The 21,455-nt window shown below is 37.0% G+C and overlaps 1 protein-coding gene and 1 long non-coding RNA gene across 2 annotated transcripts in view; both read left to right on the top strand.

Annotated features, from left to right (window-relative positions):
• Window positions 1-21,455, top strand: part of LOC106949639 (uncharacterized) — a 342,173-nt gene that overhangs the window by 99,226 nt on the left and 221,492 nt on the right. The window lies entirely within an intron of this gene.
• Window positions 9,066-20,376, top strand: klhdc4 (kelch domain containing 4). Its single transcript, XM_015036020.1, has 13 exons — window positions 9,066-9,304; window positions 9,393-9,484; window positions 10,627-10,705; window positions 10,802-10,900; window positions 11,682-11,818; window positions 11,996-12,088; window positions 14,668-14,830; window positions 14,900-14,978; window positions 16,455-16,663; window positions 17,783-18,014; window positions 18,616-18,804; window positions 18,891-19,010; window positions 19,991-20,376. Exons 1-13 carry the CDS (start codon window positions 9,206-9,208, stop codon window positions 20,173-20,175), a joined length of 1,776 nt encoding a protein of 591 aa, XP_014891506.1. The 5' UTR covers window positions 9,066-9,205; the 3' UTR covers window positions 20,176-20,376.

Below are 21,455 nucleotides of genomic sequence, written 5' to 3' on the forward strand. Positions count from 1 at the left end.
GCCGCCGCTGCTGCTGCTGCCGCTGCCGCTGCTGCTGCTGCTGCCGCTGCTGCTGCCGCTGCTGCTGCTGCTGCCGCTGCTGCTGCTGCTGCTGCCGCTGCTGCTGCTGCCGCTGCTGCCGCCGCTGCTGCTGCCGCCGCTGCTGCTGCTGCCGCCGCTGCTGCTGCTGCCGCTGCCGCTGCTGCTGCTGCTGCCGCTGCTGCTGCCGCTGCTGCTGCTGCGGCCGCTTCTGCTGCTGCTGCTGCTGCCGCTGCTGCTGCTGCCGCTGCTGCCGCCGCTGCTGCCGCCGCTGCCGCTGCTGCTGCCGCTGCCGCTGCTGCTGCTGGAGGTCAGGCTGAGGGTTAAATCGGATCATGGAGGAACCAGATTCGCTGTATTCAGAGTAGAAACTCACAGAAAGAGGTTTGAACTGGAGATGAGGAATGGAAACGTTTAACTTGAATTTGACTTTCTTTACTTTTAAATCTCAGTTTGATAAAAGCTGAAAGTTACATGAAATGAATCGCCTGGCAAAAAATTTTGCAACTGCAAACTTTGATGTATTTCACCTGAACAACAAACTCGAACTAGAGAAAGTTTTCTACAAATAATCTGAGAAGTGTGGCATGCATTTGTATTCAGCTTTGCACATATGGCCCATTTCTCTTTGCAGAAGAGCTCAAACTTAGTCAAACTGGATGGAGAACATCGGTGAGCATCTGGTTTCAGTTGGATTCAGGTCTGGGCTTTGACTGGGCCATTCTAAGACACTGATCTAATCTATGCTACCATAGCTCTGGCTGCACTGAAAGAACAAAACAGGCGATCAAACTGAAGAAAATTGAGTTAATTTGTCACAAGTAATTAAATGAAGTTCATCCAAGTAACATAAATAAAGTTTGACAAACTTAATTTGATGACATGTAACTACTTTTTTAATGGGGCTCTGCCCCAGTCTCCAGTCTTTTTCACTTCTACAATTTTATTTTATCTCCATCAACTCTGACCAGCTTCCACAGCATGATGCTGCCACCACCATGTTGCACCATGATGATGGTTTATTCAGGATAATATGCGCTATTAGTTTTCCTCCACACTTTTCAGAATTTTATATGTAAGTAATTTTGAAAATGATGCAAAAATCTTTTCAAGTTTCATGATTACGCTCCAGTTTGTTTTGATCTAAAATCCCAATAAAACAGGTTCGCTGTTCTAACGAGACAAATGGTAAAATGTTAAATTAATGTGAATGCCTTGAATAATGTGATCATGTTTGAGTAAATTATAGTTTCATGTCATTTATTTTTCATAAATTCAGTAAAAGAAAATGTGTTTTTATGGCCTGAAGTGCCTGAAGATTCTGTCTTTAAACTCGATTATTTGTCATCCATTTTGTTTCAGAGCAGCTATGTGCTTGAAGGATTCATACTTGGCTTAACTTACATAAAAATCACACTTTTCTGGAAAAGGTTCCCTGAGGAGGGTGAAAAAAGTAAACAGAAGTAAAGTAAAAAATAAAAACCTCTAAAACATCCACTGGATACGTATTGATAAATATTACTGTCTGTTTTGGGAATAAAGAGACAGATTAAATTCTAGGTTCGGCTCTGCATGAGTTCAGTATGGAAAGCTGAAGTTTCCTTTAAAACATTCTGAGTTAAAATGTTCTCAAATGATTTCAAAATTCTTTAAATAAACATTAAAATCATAGTAATTATGAAATCCTGTTTAACCTTGAAGTTGATCATCATTATTAGCAGAAAAAAGTAAATCTTTTTTCTGGTGCTGGATGATGTTAAGGTGGATGAAGATGTGCTTTATTGTGCTGGTAGATCTAATGTGACGTTTAGATTTTTCATTTTTGTGTCTTACATGCTGGAAATGTGTTTTCTTCTACACTGTGACTCAGAAGTGCTCCTCTGGCCTTTTAAATGTGCAGAAATGACCAGATATTTACAGAATCTTTGCATTTATCAGACATCATGTCTTACAGACTGCACACCGTGGTTCACTTCCTGTTTTTATCTCTATTAAAATGCTTCTCAATCTCTTCTTTGGCCTCTTCACTGAAGGAGACAGATAGGAATAGGAACTAAAGACTTAAACGTTTGGTGGAGTTTCTATCTTTCCTTCATCAGTATCACATCAGTGCATTTTGATTTTAAAGTGGGTGAAACTTTAACACTAAGGTCAGTTTGTGGCATGACCTCTGACCTCAGCCCCATTGAATCTTTGGATGTTTAACAGTCTTCAGGCCAGTAAATCAGGAAGTTTAAATGAGGCCCAAATACTCAACCAGAACGGAGCCAGAAGCCTGATGAAGGATGCAAAAAGTTTGTAGTTGAAGTTTTAAGAACTTGTTTTGGAGTTTTGACCAAATATTTAAAGGTGACCGTCTAATTTTTGAAACTTTATTTCACGTCTTGCAGAGAAAACCCACAATAAGCTCCAACAGGTTGTCACATATCTTATTTTTAGAAATAGTTCCTGCTGAATGTTGCATATTTATGTGTTCAACAAATTAACTTGTTTTAAGTTGAAACAAGTACAACTTAAAACAAGTATAAATCACACTAGTTGTACTCTTTATTTTTAAGAGATTTAGTTGTTTAATTTACAAACACAAAAATGTTTCTCCATGAAGCAAAAAAGTGAAACCAGCTCCATATTCAGACTGAATATACAAACTATTCAGACATGAAGTGGTGCTGCCTGTAAGTGGTTATGAATGCAATAATCTTAATCCTGTCAAATATTCGGAGCATTTAATGCAGCAGGGGTTGAATCGTCTGGACCAGGGTCAGTTTATCCGTCTCGTGTTGAAGCTTAAGAATCAGATTAAACCAAACAGCAAAGAAAACATGACCTCAGAGTTTCAAACTGATAGTTTCAGAGATGCAACAGGTTTTATAAAGGAAGATTCCTGTCAATAGTTCATATATATTGAACTTCATAAATGCTAAATTAATTTATGCTTTTTATACATTTAGAACTAACCAGTAAAAATAAGAATTGCTAAAAGTTGCAGTGAGGCAGATAAAAGTAGGTAAAAGTTTTAAGCTGCCAAAGAGAACAAAATTTATTTAGATTCTGCATATAAAAAAGTTTAAATATTTCAAAAAATATATTAGAACTGAAATTACTCACCTGATCAGGGATCAGAGATGAAAACTACCTTAAGATAAATCTGTTGGAAAGCATCTTTTAATAATATGTTTTGCACAACATTGAAATCAGTTGAAATATGCAGAAGTAATAAAGAGCCAGAGAAAAACTGTGATGCTTTTTTATGTAATTAACTGTTTAAACTCCTGCAGAGTTTACAGTGGCAACATCTGCTGACAATCCACAGTGATGCATTTAAGTACCATTTATAAACTACGTAATCCACACATAATCTCTCTGGCTCACATTTTATCCCCTTGTTAAAACAGCTGGATCAGTTGACTCCTCCACCTTCAGTTCAGCTTATAGAGTCTCTTTTTTTCTTGTTCTTGGAAAACTTTAGTTTTTTCTGTTCCTGGACCAAATGGTTGATTTCTCTGAGACACTGGAACAACTCGTTACCAAAGAAATCTGTTGGTAGCAAATAATGCAACATTTCCGAATTTTTCTTCGACTGTTCACTGGCCATTTCTTTTTGCACTTTTTCTGCTCTCATTGTTCCCACACTCTGTCTCAAAGCAGCTGCAGCTCACGAAGGCTGTGTGAGGAAAAGCCAGATAAAAAGTATCAGCAGCCCAACAAACCTTCTGCAGCCGAGGAGAATGTGACCAGAGGTGAGCTCTGCTTTCTGCTTCCCTCTACAAACAGATGCAGCGAAGGAGCCGTGCATGCAGGCGCTGGGTGGAGAGGTCGGATCAAACAGCCACATTTCTCTATTGTTCTTCAGGTTTACAGAGGAAAACGAAGCTCTGAACAAACAGCTCCTGCTCTGTTTGATGTTTAAAAACCTTCTATTTTTTCCAGAGGAAATCTTTAGAGAGAGATTCGTGTTCAATCTGTTTTTTAATCTTGCAGCCTATCATCGTCGACAAGGCAGGAATATTAAATGGTTCAGTTGCCTTCACACTGCAAAAATAAGCTTTAAGACAGAAAATATCTGACAAGATGAGACATTTTTTAAACAAAATTACTAAGGGAGAAATAATTTTTCACTGCAACAAACTCAAGAGGATGAATCTACTGGTAATTACCATCATACAGAAACCTCCTACTGTTAAAGGTCAATTTAATCCAATTTGAATATCTGAGAATATCTGTAATAAATGAAAATTATTAAATAAATTCAATACACAAGAAGTTGGTTCAGTTAATTCTGATCATCTTGAGTTTTTAAATTTGGAAAACGTGTTTCCATCTCCCCTTTAGCCCTTTTTTTTTTTTTTTTGGAAATTTAAAAGCCAGTTTAAGCGAGTGCAAAAACTTTTTTTTTTTTTTTTTTTTGCCAAATTGGGAATGTTATTTTGAATTTTTGCAGTTTCCATAAACATTATCTAATGCAATGCTTCATAATAAAAAAAATGAAAAAACAAGGTTAGTGAAGATTTTTCAGTTTGTTTTTGCAAACACTTTTAGCAATGTCTACAGCAGTTTTTAATTTTTTACAGTATATTTGGTTTTAAAGTTCTTTGCAAAATATTAATTTGTCTTGAACGATACAGCTAACAGCTACAGGAAGTGAAAAAAAGAAGGGTTAGGGTTAACCCTGCACTTGTTTGAAACATTCTTCGGAAATTAGTCAGAATTTTTATTACATACTTTTGTTAATTTAATTGCCATAAATTGGTTGTAATGAGTCTGGTCTTCAGTTTTTAATGTTGGTGTAAACTCATGTTAAACATAATATTTTGAATTTTATCTTTTTATTGTGTCAGAGTGTAGTTTTATCTTCATTCACTGAAGGTTTGTTTGTCTGGGTAAGAGCTGTGAAGGCAGGAAATGATAAAAAAAAAAACACTGAAAAGGTGAAAAAGAACTTTAAAACCAGAAACAGATGCAGAATTTACCCCAAAAGGACTGAAATGAACAAATAAAACATAAAGAAAGAGGGAAAAACAATAAGCACCAACAGTCCAAAGACAGGCAGAAATGTGAAAAAACATTAGTGATTATTTTTGTCTGTTTCGAGGTTGATCTTTGATCATATAGACGGGTTGGGGGGCTCAGAGGGGCTGCAGGCACCTATTGTCTGATTATTTATTTACTCCCCTGTCCAAAGTCTATTCCAGTCAAATAAACACAAACAGAACAAAAACCAGCAGTGAGATTCTCCTGGAACAACAAGGCAAAGCAAATAATGATTATTTTCTTACAGGAACACAGAGACAAAGCTGCAGCTGGGAGATTTTGACCTTTGAACTTTTCACCAGTTCAGAGCTTCAGGAGAGACGGATTTAGTCTTCAACCCGGGACTGAAACACAAACAGAAACCCATCAAAGAAGGAATCAATAACTAATGTGTTAAAATGTTTTAAATTATAAAAAAGAAGCTTTTATTTCATAAAGAGACAAACCAAACAGGAAGTCAGACCTTTATTAGAATCTAAACAGACAAATCAGATTTAAATATTTTAAGTTTTTAAGTTAAAGGTGAAGAATCAGAGTTTCACACTGATAAAAAAAACTGATTCAGTTTTTTATGTTCAATCCATCCATCCATCCATCCATCCATCCATCCATCCATCCATCCATCCATCCATCCATCCATCCATCCATCCATCCATCCATCCTTGTGTAAAGACTGGCCTCCTGTTCTTAGTTAGACAGTAAATACTAAACATTCACATATTTTGTTCTCATTATAACATTTATGGTTTTATTGTGTAAATGAACTAAACTGATGATTAATTGTGTAAACAATGACAGAAGCTCAGAATAAATCTGTTCAATTTGAAGGAGGGAAAGAGTTTCAATCCTGAACAAATTGAGGATTGATCGCAGCTGCGGGATCTGTTTACGGCGTGTAGATTGTGTGTTTGTGTTCCTGCTCTGTCGGAGGCGTGCGTCACTTAAAAACCTTCATCTTCACCAGGAAAGTGATTTCCTGTCCTGCCGGGTTATCGATCCCCATCTCCTCCCTCAGGCCGTTATTCTCCTGCTGCATCGTCGCTCACGACCTGATGCTCAGACTAACGGGCCTGATGCCCGCTGACGCAACACTGATGAGTCACACTAGTGTAAGTGTAGGTGTGTGTGTGTGGACGCAGGTGTTATCCAGCCATCTGCTCCACTTACAGCTGAGTGAGAAACGTTTCCATGTTCACAGGTCAGATTTCCTGGAAATCTCTTGAAGAAATTTGAAAAGACATTTCTCTTAAACAACAACAAAAAAAAAAAACTCTGAAAAAAGAAAACAGTTGACCCATCTTAAAAAAAAAACAAGTTAATTTGTTACAAGTAATCAAATTAGGTTTATCCTAGTAACTTTATCAAGTTTATTAAAGGGTCTGTATTATGTAAAATTGACCTTTTTTTGGCTTTGTTTCTAATATTATTCTCACATCAAAAACATACCTGGAGTTTTGCTTTGATTCTTTCATGATTGCTTGAGAAATTTTTTAATCTCCATGGCAACCATTCAGCTGTGCAACACACAGCCGAATTGATGTTTTTGTGCCAGAATGAGGTGATTTTTCAGCTTCATCAAAAGTTGTGTATTTTGTAAAACTGCAATGGAAACTTTTTTTTGCATTACAACAACCGAAAGTTTCTAGTGGTGGAAAAGACAAAGAAGGCAACAGGAAGTGGTTGGAGGATGATGACGCAGCGTCTTTTTAATAACTTAATGCGTAAACATATCCATTTCCAAATTTATTGATTTTAATTTTGTTATGAAATTGTGGAATATTAGCTGAATATCTACAAAGTTTTGCAAACATTTGTAACAGAAACGCAGCTGTTGGTTGCTCAAACCTCATGTGATGTCATTAGATATTATCTTGAATGAATGGCAATATCACAAAAGCAGCAAACAAAAATAGAAAAGCAGACCAAGAAATACTTTGTTGTAGTTGACTTTATCTGAAGTGAGTTTTTAAGAGCTTATTTTATAGTCTGGCCTGCAGCTTTTAAAGCTTTTGCACAGTTCTGTACATAAATTGAAGCTTGATAAAAATATCCGAATCTCCTCCAGCAGCGATCTCAATCACGTTAATTCTGATGATCAAAGCTGCTTGTTGTATTTTTTACTCTACAAAGCAAAGCCACATCCACAGTTAGAGGGGAACAAAGCCTGACCTTTACTCAGTCAGTTGTGAAGAAGCCTGCAGCAGAGTGAGCAGTCAGGAGTGTGTGGAGCATCATGTGCTGTGTGCGTTTGCGGTCAGCTGATTGGGGATCCTGAAAAGGAAAAATGAAATTACAACATGCTGACAGAAGGCTGGAAAAGAGCTGTCACATCCAAAACCGTTCACGTGTGAAAATTTTACTTTTAATCTCCGTGAAGAGCTAAGAAATAATATGAAATGACTAGAGCGGATGAAAGATAAAACTAATACCTCACAGACAGTCACATCTATTAAACCATGACTGATGGATCACTTTCATATTGTTTTGGTGGGAGACCTTATCTCTGTAATTGTCGGGGGATAAATTAGGTCTGGAACCTGGAAAGCAATAAGAACACAGTGCTGCCCTCTTCTGGCCACTGTGGGAAGAGGGCAGCATCCAACTCGAACTATTTTCACAACCCAAAAAAAAACCTCATCACAGAACTGAGAAAATCAGGCTAAATTAGGAGAAATATCCAAATTAGTTCAATAATTGGCTCTATAACCTAGACTAATGTTAGTTTAAAATGTGTGATTTTAACTACATTGATCAGTTAGGTTTGCTTTTGTTGTGTCAGATTTCGTGTGAGGGTGCCAAAACGGTTTCTGTCTGATGAGTTTCAGTCCGGTTCTCCCTGTGACATTCCACACTCTCAGAAGATAAATGACTTCATGTGTTTGTTTTCGGATCGTTCTGTCCTGGGCCGGCTCACCTAGAGAGACTGTCTCCGTCCTGGAGTTTCTCAGAACATCCTGTCACCGCTTCTAAGGCTTTAACATAACAGAGCTCTCAAACATCTTAAGGTTCAGTCCTGGACTCTCAAAATAATTTAAAGTCTAAATGCTCCCACTATTTCAGATAATAAAGTAAGAAAAAAATAAGATTAATTACCATAACTATGCAGATTATGCACAGCTTTACATCACAATGTAATCAAGAGAGAAAAAGAGCCCATTCAATCTTTCAGTAGAAACAGCAAGTTAATGTGTGGAGGTACCATAACGTTTTTCACCTTCAACAGAAATAAAACTGAAGTTATTATCTTTGGACCTAAAGTGAACAATATTCCCAGAACCAGAAGGCTAAATTGACCTTTGTTCAGAGAATAACTGACATCATAAACGGTTTAAACCACTGCAATTTAATGTTTGATGCTTGTTTGTTGTTTTATTTTCCTTCTAATCACGTAAAGCACTTTGAATTTCCTTGTTACTAAAAGTATAATAAAATAAGACTGCTTTGCCTTTCTTTTAATGTTCAACATCCACAGTTATCAGAGAGGAAACCCAGCATTGTACAGACGGAACCACAAATTTACACACTGTATTTCCTTTTTTTGGTTAAAAATATTCAAACAGCATTTACAAAGTTGGCAAATCCTTCTGTTAAAAACAGTAACATTTATATTATGTGCTTAAATATATAATATAAAATAAATATGACAGTCAATGAAATGATAAAACATGAAGTGAAGTTTTTATTTTTTATATTAGTTGGTGCAATTTAGGTAGTTCTGATTTATGTATTGGGCCATTCATATATTTATGCTTTTATTTTTAATTCTGTCAGTTTTGGTCACCCAAATCCCTGTGGATTTACAATGCTGGAAGTACACTATTTGGAGAGAAATAAATGTATGAAGTATATGGGTTTTCCTTTCTAATTTCAATTGCTGAAATAAATTAACATTTTGATGATATTGTGACTTAATTTAAAGCTTTCCTGTCGAGGCATTGGGGTCAGAAAATTTGAAGAACTGCTCCAAACTGCAATGTGTGACCCGGTACAAGAGAGGGCGCTGTTGACTTCCACCGGAAGCCCAAGTATATTGCCGGAAGTAAATCCCAGTTGGCTAGAGTTAGCGCACCTTTTCAGCATGTGGAGTCTGTTTGGGCTTTCAGTTCCGACAAAATTCAGATAAATCTTTCTAAAATTACGAAAAGTTACCGAAAAGATGGGAAAGAAAGGAAAGAAAGAGAAAAAGGGGAAAGGAGCGGATAAGACGGCCGCTAAAATGGAGAAAAAGGTTTCAAAGAGGTCCAAAAGAGAAGAGGTATCACTTGGTTTTATCGTTACTGATTCCGTTTTTATTCGAATCCGTAACACAAGGTGATTTTTCTTTTCTTTTATTGTGTGTCCAGGAGGATTTGGAGGCTCTAATTGCTGAGTTTCAGAATCTGGACGCTAAGAAGACCCAGATTGTAGAAACCACCTGTCCTCCTCCAGCACCGAGGTGACACCTTTAAATTCAGTCTAAACTTCTGGGCCTCACGAAAGAACTGAAATAACACTGGATACAAGCAAACTGGATTTAGTGTTAAAAAATAAACCTGCAGGATATCATTACTGACTAATTCCGTTATCTGTTTTTCCTTTCTTTTTGCCTTTCAATTCCGACTTTGACTTATTTAGATGGTGTTTCTATGAATTTAAATACACACAAGCCCATCTGTGTAAACTATGTTTTGATTTAAAAATTAAATGCATTAACACTGACCAGAACAGAAAGTCATCTCATCATTGCAGTTTTGGGATTTCATCCTTTATTAAGCTGAAGCAATTCATGTTCTACATCTAAACAGTTTAAAATTTAACCCGTGTTCTTTATTCATTTATTTAATAAAATAAAGCCAAAAAATAAAGTTTGAACTTGAGTTAGCATGTTGATCACATCATTGGTTTTGCCTGCCGATTTACATTTGCTTTGGTTTCTTTATTTATATCGGATGTGTTAATATGCTTAGATTCTAAATCATTAAGCTTCTCTGATTCATGTTTTCCTTTTTGTTTTACCTTCAAACCAACAGTGGCAAAAAATCTATACATTACTCTGACTACTTCCAACAATAACTATAAATATATTAATTTTGGGTCCAGAGAGAGCTACTGATAATGATTATTGATTCAGACTAATTCATACATGTAATTATTTCTTAATTATTCTCAGTTTGGTTTAAGAAACTAATAAATATCTGACAGTTATTGAAGAGATTCAGATTGACTATTATAAGAAATAAAATGACCAAGAAGAGAATAAACAAAAACATAAATCAGCACAAACCAAAAACACATGAAGAATAGATGTTAAATATAAGTAATTAATCAGCTTTTAATCATTTGAATGATTAGAAATAATTTTTTTTATTTGTGAAACCACCATTTTATGTTAGGATGAATTTAACCTCTTTACTAGTTTTAATTAAAAAAAATAAAACTAAGCTACTTTTCTGCACCATCATCTGAATGCATTAATTCAGGAAAAACCTGAAGATAAAATTAACTTATGCCTTAAATCTCTCAAAAATGTAGTTTTTATGTATTTTATGTAATTGGGGCTACTTCTGACATTTTGCTCTGCTGTTTTTTTGTTTTTAGGCTGAATGCGACTCTGTCTGCACATCCTGAGAAAGACGAGCTCATCCTGTTTGGAGGAGAGTTCTTCAACGGAAAAAAGGTGGAAACTTTTTCCAGAGAAATTTTCTGTGCAATTTTAAATTTGAAAATCCTAAAAAAAATCTTTTTTTGTTTGTTTGTTTTCTTTTAATGGCAGACGTATCTCTACAACGATTTGTTTTTCTACAATATCAAGAAGAACAGCTGGGTTAAATCGGACATACCCAACCCTCCTCCTCCACGCTGCTCCCACCAGGTACCTACTGTCTTTTACTATTTTTTATTTTTTTGTATTATTTTAAACCAAACCACTTTTACACCTCACCTATCTGATGCATGGACAACAGATAGTTGTTGGTTTTGTATCCAACATATACAACCAAAAAGAGAATGTCCCCCATTCTATCTTTGGTTTTGTACGTTGGAAGACATTAAGAATAAAGCAAGACTCAAAAGGCTTTTCCGCTGATTTCCACACCGAAATATTACTAGAATAAACTCATATGTTGAGAATAAAGTTGTACGAGAATTAATCCAAAATAATATGAAAATAAAGTCAAAGTATTACGAGAATAAATTTATAAAATTAAGTGAATAAAGTCAGAATATTATGATAATAAAGTCGAAATAATATGAAAATGAAGTCATAATATCACAAGAATAGGGTCATATTACAAGAACAAATTCAAAATATTACAAGAATAAAGCTATAGTATAACAAGAAGAAAATCATAATGTAGTTATAATAAAGTTATAATATCATGACTCATTATTTTATTACTTTATTCTTGTAATTTTCTTTACTTTATTCTGGTACTTTTATGATTTTTTTTATTAGCATGGCCTTAATGTGGATAATCCTGTAAAGTGGAATATTACTTTATGAAACATGGAGGAACATATCTCCTGTCAGCCACAAGAGGGCAGAGCGCTGCGGCTCAGATCGGACAGATCTCACCTGTTGGCGCCGTCATCCCAGCAGACGCCTGATGCAACAAAACAAACCTTCCTGCGCTGTGCTCTGCTGCTCCCTGCAGGCGGTGGTGGTCCCGCAGGGTGGAGGCCAGCTCTGGGTGTTCGGAGGGGAGTTCGCTTCTCCAAATGGGGAGCAGTTCTACCACTACAAGGACCTCTGGGTGCTGCACCTGGCTACACACACATGGGAAAACATCAAGTATGTGCAGAAACACAGAGGAGCCATAAAAATAGCACCAATAATAAACAGGAATAACGAGTCGTGTTATTTAGGGAACTGGATGAGGTTTAAAGGCTTTAATGAATTCATGTGAAATAAATGCAGTTGAGTAATTAGTTCCTGCTTTGCATTTCTGAAGCGTTTGTTGTTTTCCAGAGCTGCCGGTGGTCCGTCGGGTCGCAGCGGCCATCGAATGGTCCTCAGCAAGAGGCAGCTGCTGGTGTTTGGAGGTTTCCATGAGAGCACGAGGTAAACACACCAAAAGATTTACCTCACAGGATTTAAACAAGATCATAAAATATTATGCAACGCTTACACTTTATGCTCAGATTTTCCAGCCTAAATCTTTTAGTTGAGTCGCTCTAGTTCTGATTCTGAGGAGTAAGAAAAACCATGCAGCAATTTTGATGGACAATAAATTGTCCCAGAACGTGTTCCCATAATCAATAATATTGTCATTTTGAGACCATTTTCAAATAATATATTTGTAATGACTTAATAATGCCATTACTGTTCTCTGAGAATCATTACATTTAAAATTGTATCCAAATAGAAGACATTTTATCCAAAATAAATAAACAAAACAGAAATTAATTATGATTAATTATACAGTGGCGTCACCAAGGAAGGGCCGGGGGGGCCACACTTTTTAAAATGCTGGCCACCCCAGAGAATCACGTTCACTTGGTAGAAAAGCATGCAGAATCGTCTTCTTCAATAAAACAATAAGTGTAAACCCTGTTTATTAGATAAATAGAAACATTAAAGGGGCAGTATCATGTTGAATCGATTTTTTTTTTCATCTTTACATCATGTAAGGTTATTCCTTCAGCAAAAGCAAACCTGGAGTTTTGCCTTGATTCTTAGATATATGTTTGAGAAATTCAGTAATCTCCATGGCAACCATTCAGCTGTAGCGCCGCCTTCCAGACGTAGCTCCTCCCCCTCTCAGCTCCTTCAGACTAGCCAGCAGCAATTAGCAAACACCTGGTGGAACAGCTGAGCACATTATAGGAGCTACTTCTCAGAACAACGCTGATAAAAACGTTGTTAAAGGGTTAACAGAGCAGCCATGTTATTATGACTTCCTGAAGGCGGAGTTTCAGAAAGAGCAGGAACTTCTTAAAGGGACAGAGGCCCAATTTCAAGGCGTTAAATAACAAAGTTAAATTTCTTTTAAATCATATTTGATATATATATGGCATTTTTATAACTAAAGGCAACATAGTCACTTGATTGTGCTATTAAATGGTACTATGTGCCTAGAAAACACTTAATACTTCCCCTTTAATGCATGTATAAATATATATGGACTTTTCTGTTTACTGACGGCATCAAAAAATTTAGTAAAAATCTATTTTTCTTGTCAATTTTTTTGATGAATAAGTAATAAGTTATTCCGTTGCATTTTATTTTCATTTGGTTTAATTATTATTCAACCAATTGAACCAAGAATCCGGGTCCGATCACACCCCAAGCAGATGAACACTTCTAACTTCACTCCACAGTGGCAACAAACTGTGGTCCCAGTAACTCCACATAAACAGTGAAATTAAACGACTGCATTACACCTGCTTTCACCTGCTGTGGTCTGAAGAGTCACAACTTCCTCCTGGTTCGCATCTGGAGGGGAAACCTGTGGCAGAGCTCAGTTCGTGTCTGAAACATCGAGCCAGACCTGCACCGAGTCCAATCCTGCTTTAGTTATCTTTAATTGGGCTGAAGTAAACCTAACACAGTATTTTAATGAAGCTTTTACTGCTTTCGTTTTTATAGCACCATTTGAGCAAACGTTGTAACTTCTCCGTGTTTTTAGCTTTCGTTTAACAAGTTCCAGCTCCGTTCTCTTAGCTGTTGTAGCTGCAGGATGAGTCAGGCGTAAACCTTCTGGGACACGGGTGTCCAAACATTTTGGCACGGTGGACAGAAATGTCAAGCTGAAAGAACTCTGGGGGGCACAAACTTTTCAGTATTTTTGTTTTTAATTATAATTTCAAAAACTCTCTTATGTTTTTATTCTTACCTAATCAACAGTAAACCTTTTCTGTAGACAAGCGACCTATAATTATTACAGATTTAAAACATAGAAAAGTTTTGCAGGTTTTCCAGATTAAATAAAAATCAACAAACTATATCCTAAATATTTCAAGTTGATCGTATTTTTCTAGACTTGATCAGTATACAGCTCTTGCTTCATTTTGAAAAGTTTATTAAACAGCAGAGGTGGGTGGAGTACCCAAAAATTATATTCAAGTAAAAGTAGTTCTACTTCAATATGTTTTCTCAAGTAAAAGTAAAAATGATCCATCCAAGAAAAGTATTTGACAAAAAGTCTCCTCAAGTACTGTGTAGCTGATCAAGTTATCAATCATTTCATATTTAAAAATGACATCATCAGATGGACTGAAACACAAAGTTAAGTGGAAATTTGGAAAGGACCAACATGACAATAGTTCATATAAGAAACAAAAAAAACAACAACAAAAAATCAGGCAAAATCTTTTTAAAAAATATTCTTAAAATCTGTTTTCAGCCTTCATGTTATCTGCTTTAAGTTTAGCTCTCTCTCGCTCCCTTGCAGCCTGAAAGAACCACAAACATGTCTGTTCATTTTAAATAGCTCCTTACACCTTAAATGTCTCCAAAGCAAGTTAATGAAATATGGTATCATGTGTCAAAGAGCAAATGTTTTAGTTTTTACAATGGATTAAGATGAAAAATGTCTGATTTATTGATTTTGTTGCGAACTAAACGAGTTTTTTATTTTTACTGTCTGGAAATTTCACCTTCCAGCTCTGGTTCAGCTGATTTCTCTCCTCCCTTTGCAGGGATTTCATCTACTACAATGACGTCCACGCCTTCTCCTTGGACACCTTCTCCTGGTCCCGCCTCACTCCGTCAGGCTCCGCCCCCTCTCCACGCTCCGCCTGCCAGATGACCGCCACGCCGGACGGCGCGGGCGTCATCATCTATGGAGGATACTCCAAAGTGGTACGCGCTCGCTCTGAGATTTACGGATGTTCTGCTGCGTGAAACGTCTAACGGCGTTCGTTTGTTTAGAGGGTGAAGAAAGACGTGGAGAAGGGGAGCATCCACTCCGACATGTTTCTCCTGAAGCGAGACGGCAAAGACGGACAAGGTACAAAACCGATCAGACCGATCAGACCGATCAAACCGATCAGACCGATCAGAGCGATCAGACCGATCAGACCGATCAGAGCGATCAGAGCGATCAGACCGATCAGAGCGATCAGACCGATCAGACCGATCAAACCGATCAGAGCGATCAGAGCGATCAGACCGATCAGACCGATCAGACCGATCAAACCGATCAGACCGATCAGAGCGATCAGACTGATCAGACTGATCAGACCGATCAGAGCGATCAGACCGATCAGACCGATCAGACCGATCAAAGCGATCAGACCGATCAGACCGATCAGAGCGATCAGACCGATCAGACCGATCAAACCGATCAGAGCGATCAGACCGATCAGAACGATCAGAGAGATCAGACTGATCAGACCGATCAGAGCGATCAGAGCGATCAGACTGATCAGAGCGATCAGACCGATCAGACTGATCAGACCGATCAGAGCGATCAGACCGATCAGCAGAAATCAAGCCTCACCTGCAGAGGCAGGGACTAACTAGTTACATTTACTTTAGTGACGTTTAGGTAATATGATGGAGGATTAGGACAATACTAAGAAAAATTATTTTAAAAAATTATTCAAATTCAAATGATTTCTATAAATAAATAATAATAATATATAATTTTATTTCAATAAGTAATTGTTTAGTAAATTATTATGTATTGAATTAATAGCTTTTTATTCAATAATTATTGTCTTTATTGTCCTATAAAGTCAATAATAATATTTTATTCTCCTTTTATTGTGACTTTATTCTCATATGAGTCGAAATAATGTGAGAATAGTGTCATAATAATATTCTGGTAATAAGTCAAATATGAATTATTTGAAATATTTATTATTTATTATTCTATAAAGTAATGATAGGACTTTATTCTCCTTATTGTGACTTTATTATTTATTCTACATTATGCTCATATAAGTTGAAACAATGCAGAATAGTGTCACTATAAATTTAACAAATAATAATAAATAAAGTTGTTATATGATTACTTTATTTCCGTAAAGCTACGACTTTATTCTCCTGTTGTTGCAACTTTATTTTTGTACGAGTCGAAATGATACGAGAGTAGAAACATTACAACAACAAAGTCAAAATAATATGAGAATAAATTTGAGTACTAAGAATAAAGTCTTAGTATGACTTTATTCTTGTCATTTTATTTCAGCGAGGCTCTAATACTGTCATAGTATTGATATTAAATAGAAAAACATCATATAGAAAAGTTCCTTCTGCTTGAAAGGGGTTATTTTGAAAACACTTTTTTTATTTGTGTGAATTTTTAATTTTAGTTTCTAAGATGCCAGAATTTGCACATAACTTTATATTTTTGTCTGTCTGATGACATTTAAAGTTTAAAATCAGATACTTTTTGCTTTTACTTTAGTAAAAATATGTGAAAGTTTTGCTTCTCTTGTAATTTGGGGATTTTCACTCAGTCTGACTGTTTGTGGTGCAGAAAAGTGGTCCTGGTCCAGATTGAGCCCGTCTGGGAGCAAGCCGCCGCCCCGCTCCGGGTTCTCTCTGGCCGTGGGTCCGGCGGGCCGGGCGGTTCTGTTCGGCGGTGTTTGTGATGAAGAGGAGGAGGAGTCACTGGAGGGAGACTTCTACAACGACCTGTACTTGTACGATACGGTGAAGAACCGCTGGTTCCCCGGCTTGCTCAGGGTAAACCCGACTCTGCTTCATCAGTTTGGACCAGAACAGAACGTTTTATAAAAGTTACCTCGAACTTTTCCTGCTTAGTGTCTGTTGTTCCGGACAGTTCTGGTTCCACAGGTCCGAATCTTTGCATTAAAGTTTCCTTCGGATGGATAATACTACAGTAAATTACAGTAAAAAGATTTCCAGCATTAGCATGTATGTTTTCCATATTTCCCTTTAGCCACTTGAATTTCAGAATAAGAGCCATTTTTCAAGATGGCCGCCGTTTTTGAGCCGTTTTTTGCCTTTTGTTTCCCATTTTCATGACTTGGATTAACTTTTATGTCACATGATATGTTTTTGACGTTGGTCATTCCAACAACTTAAAGTGATAATTTGTTTGTAAGTGTCCAGAGGACGAAGAGGAGGAGGAAGAGGAAGATGATGGTAACTAGTGACTGTAGCTGCGTTTCCATTAGCCACAAAGTTGGGCAAAGTGAAATTATAAAAATAAACTAATCAAGTCATCTTTATTGTTTATCTTCCCCTAATTGATTTTTTTTGTCTCGTGTTTATAACTAACTTCTGGCAAATTTTTGCATTTAGCAGTTTAACATTTTCTTGCTTTATTTTTTTTATATGTTTAGCAGTTTAGCATTAGCTTCCGCTAGTTGTCTTTTTATGTTTAGCATTATTTTTATGTTTCACATCAGCCAGTCACAATAAGCGATTAATCAATTAATTGCATGATGAATTAAAATCAGCTTGATAATTTACATTCTGATGATTAATATTTTTTGAAGCGTAATTTTTGTTACAAAGATTTCATAATCAATTTTATTTATGCTTCCGGTTGTTTTATTTTATTTTGGAAATTTAAAATAACTTCCATTTCGAGTGTCAGGTTTTCCTTGAGAGGGAGAAATTTCATTATTATGCCAGTATCAATGTATCACTTGAAAACTGTCTCAAAACAACAGTATTATCGTTTATCAATAACTTCTGGGAAAATTTATAATCCAGAAAAATCTGTTATTGTGACAGAACTAGTTTCTAGTTGATTTTGCTTTTAATATTAGCAGAGTAAAGATCCTTTTGGTGAATTAGTGGTTAGTGAACTTAACTTTCTGTCTGTTCCTTCAGGGAACCAAATCGGAGAAGAAGAAACGACGAAGGGGGAAGAAAGTGGAGGACGAAGGAGCGGAGAGGAAGGATGAGGAAGAGGAGGCAGCGGCTCGAGGACCAACTGAGGTCATCAAGGAGGTCGTGACAGAGGACGGCACGGTGATGACCATCAAGGAAGTGATCCCCGGTCCTCAAGAGGAGGAGGAGGAGGAGGATGAGGAAGAGGAGGAGGAGGAGGAGGAGGAAGATGGTAACTAGTGGCAGTAGCTGCGTTTCCATTAACCATAATGTTGTGCAAATTAAAATTATAAAAATATATTAGTGGAAACAAGTTAATTTTGAAAAAGCGTAAATGCTTCCGTCAGCAGGAACTTTCAGTTGTTGATCACACGACTCGTGTTTCCGTTCCAGTTTTCGTGAAAAACATTAAATTTGCGTCTGTCGATTCGTCCCAGCATAAAAAAAAACCTCATTTGCTTTTGACATTTAAAAAATATATTTGCTTAATGGAAACAAACCAATTTTGAAAAAACTCAAATCTTTTGTGCGTTTAGATGAGGTGGCTTTTCAGCCGAATCGAAATGAATATTTTGCAAAATGAAAACATTATGTTTGATGTAGCTGTTTACATTTATTGCTGCTTTTATTTTAATGTGTGAACAAACATTCACACATTATTTTAATTACATTTTAATGGAAACATTGCCATTGCGATAATGTGGGTTTTTTCCAACATTAGCAGAATATAGACAAAAATTTTGACATATTTGTATCGAAAACGCAGCTAGTGACGGTGAGAAAGTCTGAAACAAAAATCACGTTTTATACTCAGATTGAGCTTCGCTCCGCAGGTTCGGCCTCGGCGCCGACGCCGGAGCCGTGTCCGAGGTCCAGCGCCATGGCAACGGTGCGTCAGGGCAAGCTGTACCTGTACGGCGGGATGTTCGAGGTGGGAGACCGCCAGTTCACCCTGAGCGACTTCTACTGCCTGGACCTGCACAAGATGGACCAGTGGGAGGTTCTGGTGGAAATGGACCCAAGTGAGCGAGCCAATCAGGCGGCCGGCGCTTTGATCCCAGCTGAGGCTGCGAGGCTTCATGATGATTTATGATTTCTGTCTCCACAGAGACGCAGGAGTGGCTGGAAGAGTCTGAGTCAGAGGATGAAGAGGAGGAGGAGGAGGAGGAACCCAGAGGAGCAGAAGGAGAGGAAGAAGAGGAGGAGGACGACAGCGAGGATGATGAAGGCAAGGGATTACTCAGCATCTTTGATGTGTTCTGCAACAAGTGCTTCCTTTGTTGCTTGGAAATTACATTTGATGAGTCTGTTACTTTATTTTTGTTGCGTTTTCCAGTTTTACACACTTTTCAAAATATTTCTAATTTATGGAAATATAAATTGTAAAAGCTGCTTCATAATTACAGGGAATTTCTTGACTTCCCTCACATGACCAACACAAACTTCTCATTTGTTTTCAGCTTTTAGTGCATTCATTTTGATTCATTGAATAGATTTTTTTTATTACAAAGGCAATTTACAGCCAAACCAAAGAATATATAAAAAAAAAAACATCAAAGTTTTCGATATGTGGTTCAATAACTCAGTTCAATGTCCTAGTGTTTTAATTTGATTAATCGATTAATCATCAGAATAATTGATAGATTAATTGATTGCTAAGATAATCGTTCGTTGCAGCTCTATTATAGAGTCAGAGTTCACACCGAACTCCAGTCAAATAAAAAAAGATAGTCATGACCATTTTTGTGAAAACAAAAAAAAAGGAAACTTAATAGTTTCCTTTGTCGCTAAACGGATTTTAACTCAATTATTGCACTGGTCTGATGGTTGAGTAGCATAAATAACTGATTAAAAACATTAAATTAAACTCTTACGTGTATTTATTCAATAATTTAGCAGCAAAAGGGGTTTTAAGCTTAAAATATTGCTTATTTTGTTGATATAAGGTTATTAAAACTAAATATTTTAATTGAGTCACTATTTTAAACATTTAATTGAATTACAAATCTGGAAAGTTTCACAGATCACTGCAGTTACATCTGATCTAACATTTAAAGCCCCAATAAAATAGTTTGAAGTTTTAACATGACAGAACCAGAACCAGTTCAACAACATGAACAGCTTAATAAACTGCTTAGCAACCACAGGAAACTAGCATTAAGCTAATCTTTTCCTCTGCACCTTTAACAGATTTAACTGTGTTTTCAGAGGAGGAAGAGGAGGAAGAGGAGCACCCTGCGGTGCAGGAGGGAGAGACGCTGACGGACTACCAGAACCGGACCGAGCCGTACTGGGTTAAACTCGCACGTGCCAACATGGGGCCCGACGCCAAGGACAAAAAAGTGGCCAAAGTTGCTGTTGCTATGGCGAAAGTCTTCTATGAAGACCAATAGTGGGAATCCCAGAACTGCAAGTGTGTGTGTGTGTGTGTGTGTGTGTGTGTGTGTGTGTGTGTGTGTGTGTGTGTGTGTTTACCTTTATATTGAATTAAACTTCAGAACCTGTAATAAAAGTTAAGTCTCTAAACAAAACATCTAAACATAAACTTCCAAATGATGCAGTGAATCTGAATGAATAACTGGTATTACATTTAATTTTGTTTGTGTGTGATCTGCTTTATTAAAACTTCTCAAAGAGTTTTAATGATAATTTGAAATTATCCCTTCATAAATTTATGTTTACCTTATAACTTTAAGCTTTTAATTTTCATTAATATTTCAAAAAAATAATTTAAAAAACTGTTTCTGATTGGTTGTTTTTGGTGGGAGCGCTGCATTTCTTCAGACGGCAGTAGCAGCTCAGACAGGAAGTGGATATTGATCTTTTCTCATTTATTCTGTCACAACATGGTGACAGTTTTAACAAGTATGTAAAAAAAAACATGTCTTTTTTTAATAAAAGTTACAAACTGAAGCTTTAATCCTGGAAATGTTCTTCAGGTTCAGGTTACAGAAGACCGACTTTGTAATTATCTTTATGTTTCTCTGAATGTTCAGGTCGTAGTTCATTTTGACTCCCAGATAAATAAACTTATTTCAGTTGTTTATTGGATTCAAATATCTAATTTGATTAAAAAATAAATTAAGTTTTTGACTGATCAAAGTCTGGATGGATGTTTGGAGGAGGAAGACGGGATGAAGGATGAGTGCAGCTTGTCCGTCTCGGCCCCTCTGTGGCCAATTTTATCCTCCGTCAGCGTGCTGAACGAGGGATGAGGAGAGGCCGATGAATAATAGAGGAGAAGATGGATGAGAACGAGGCTCCTCGTCTTTTCTCCAGTGAAAACTCAACCCAAGGAAAAAAAAAAATAGACGTTCATGTTTTGCTGACGCGGCATTGCGTAGCGTGGAAACATCACTCATGAATGAACCAGCTGGGAAACGACAAATTAAGGACCTTAGAGTTTGTTTCCTCTGCTGCGTTCAGTCTGGAGGTAAAGCTGTTGGGAGGAACGCTGCATGTTTTGGTTGGCTGCACTTCCTGTCTGGACTTATTGACCGCTCAGAGGAGCGCCATCATTGATCACCTGGAGATGCCACACGCTGTTCAAACACGACCAAATGGTGAGTAAACATGCAGAGGATCACCTTCTCCCAGTCCAGCTTTGCTCAAAATAATATCAGAGTGTTTATAAAAACAGAGCAAAACCCTGAACGCACATTTATTAAACCAA

Source organism: Poecilia latipinna, unplaced genomic scaffold (assembly GCF_001443285.1).
Source record: "Poecilia latipinna isolate Pla-1442-1.1 unplaced genomic scaffold, P_latipinna-1.0 Scaffold354, whole genome shotgun sequence".
Lineage (NCBI taxonomy): Eukaryota > Metazoa > Chordata > Actinopteri > Cyprinodontiformes > Poeciliidae > Poecilia > Poecilia latipinna.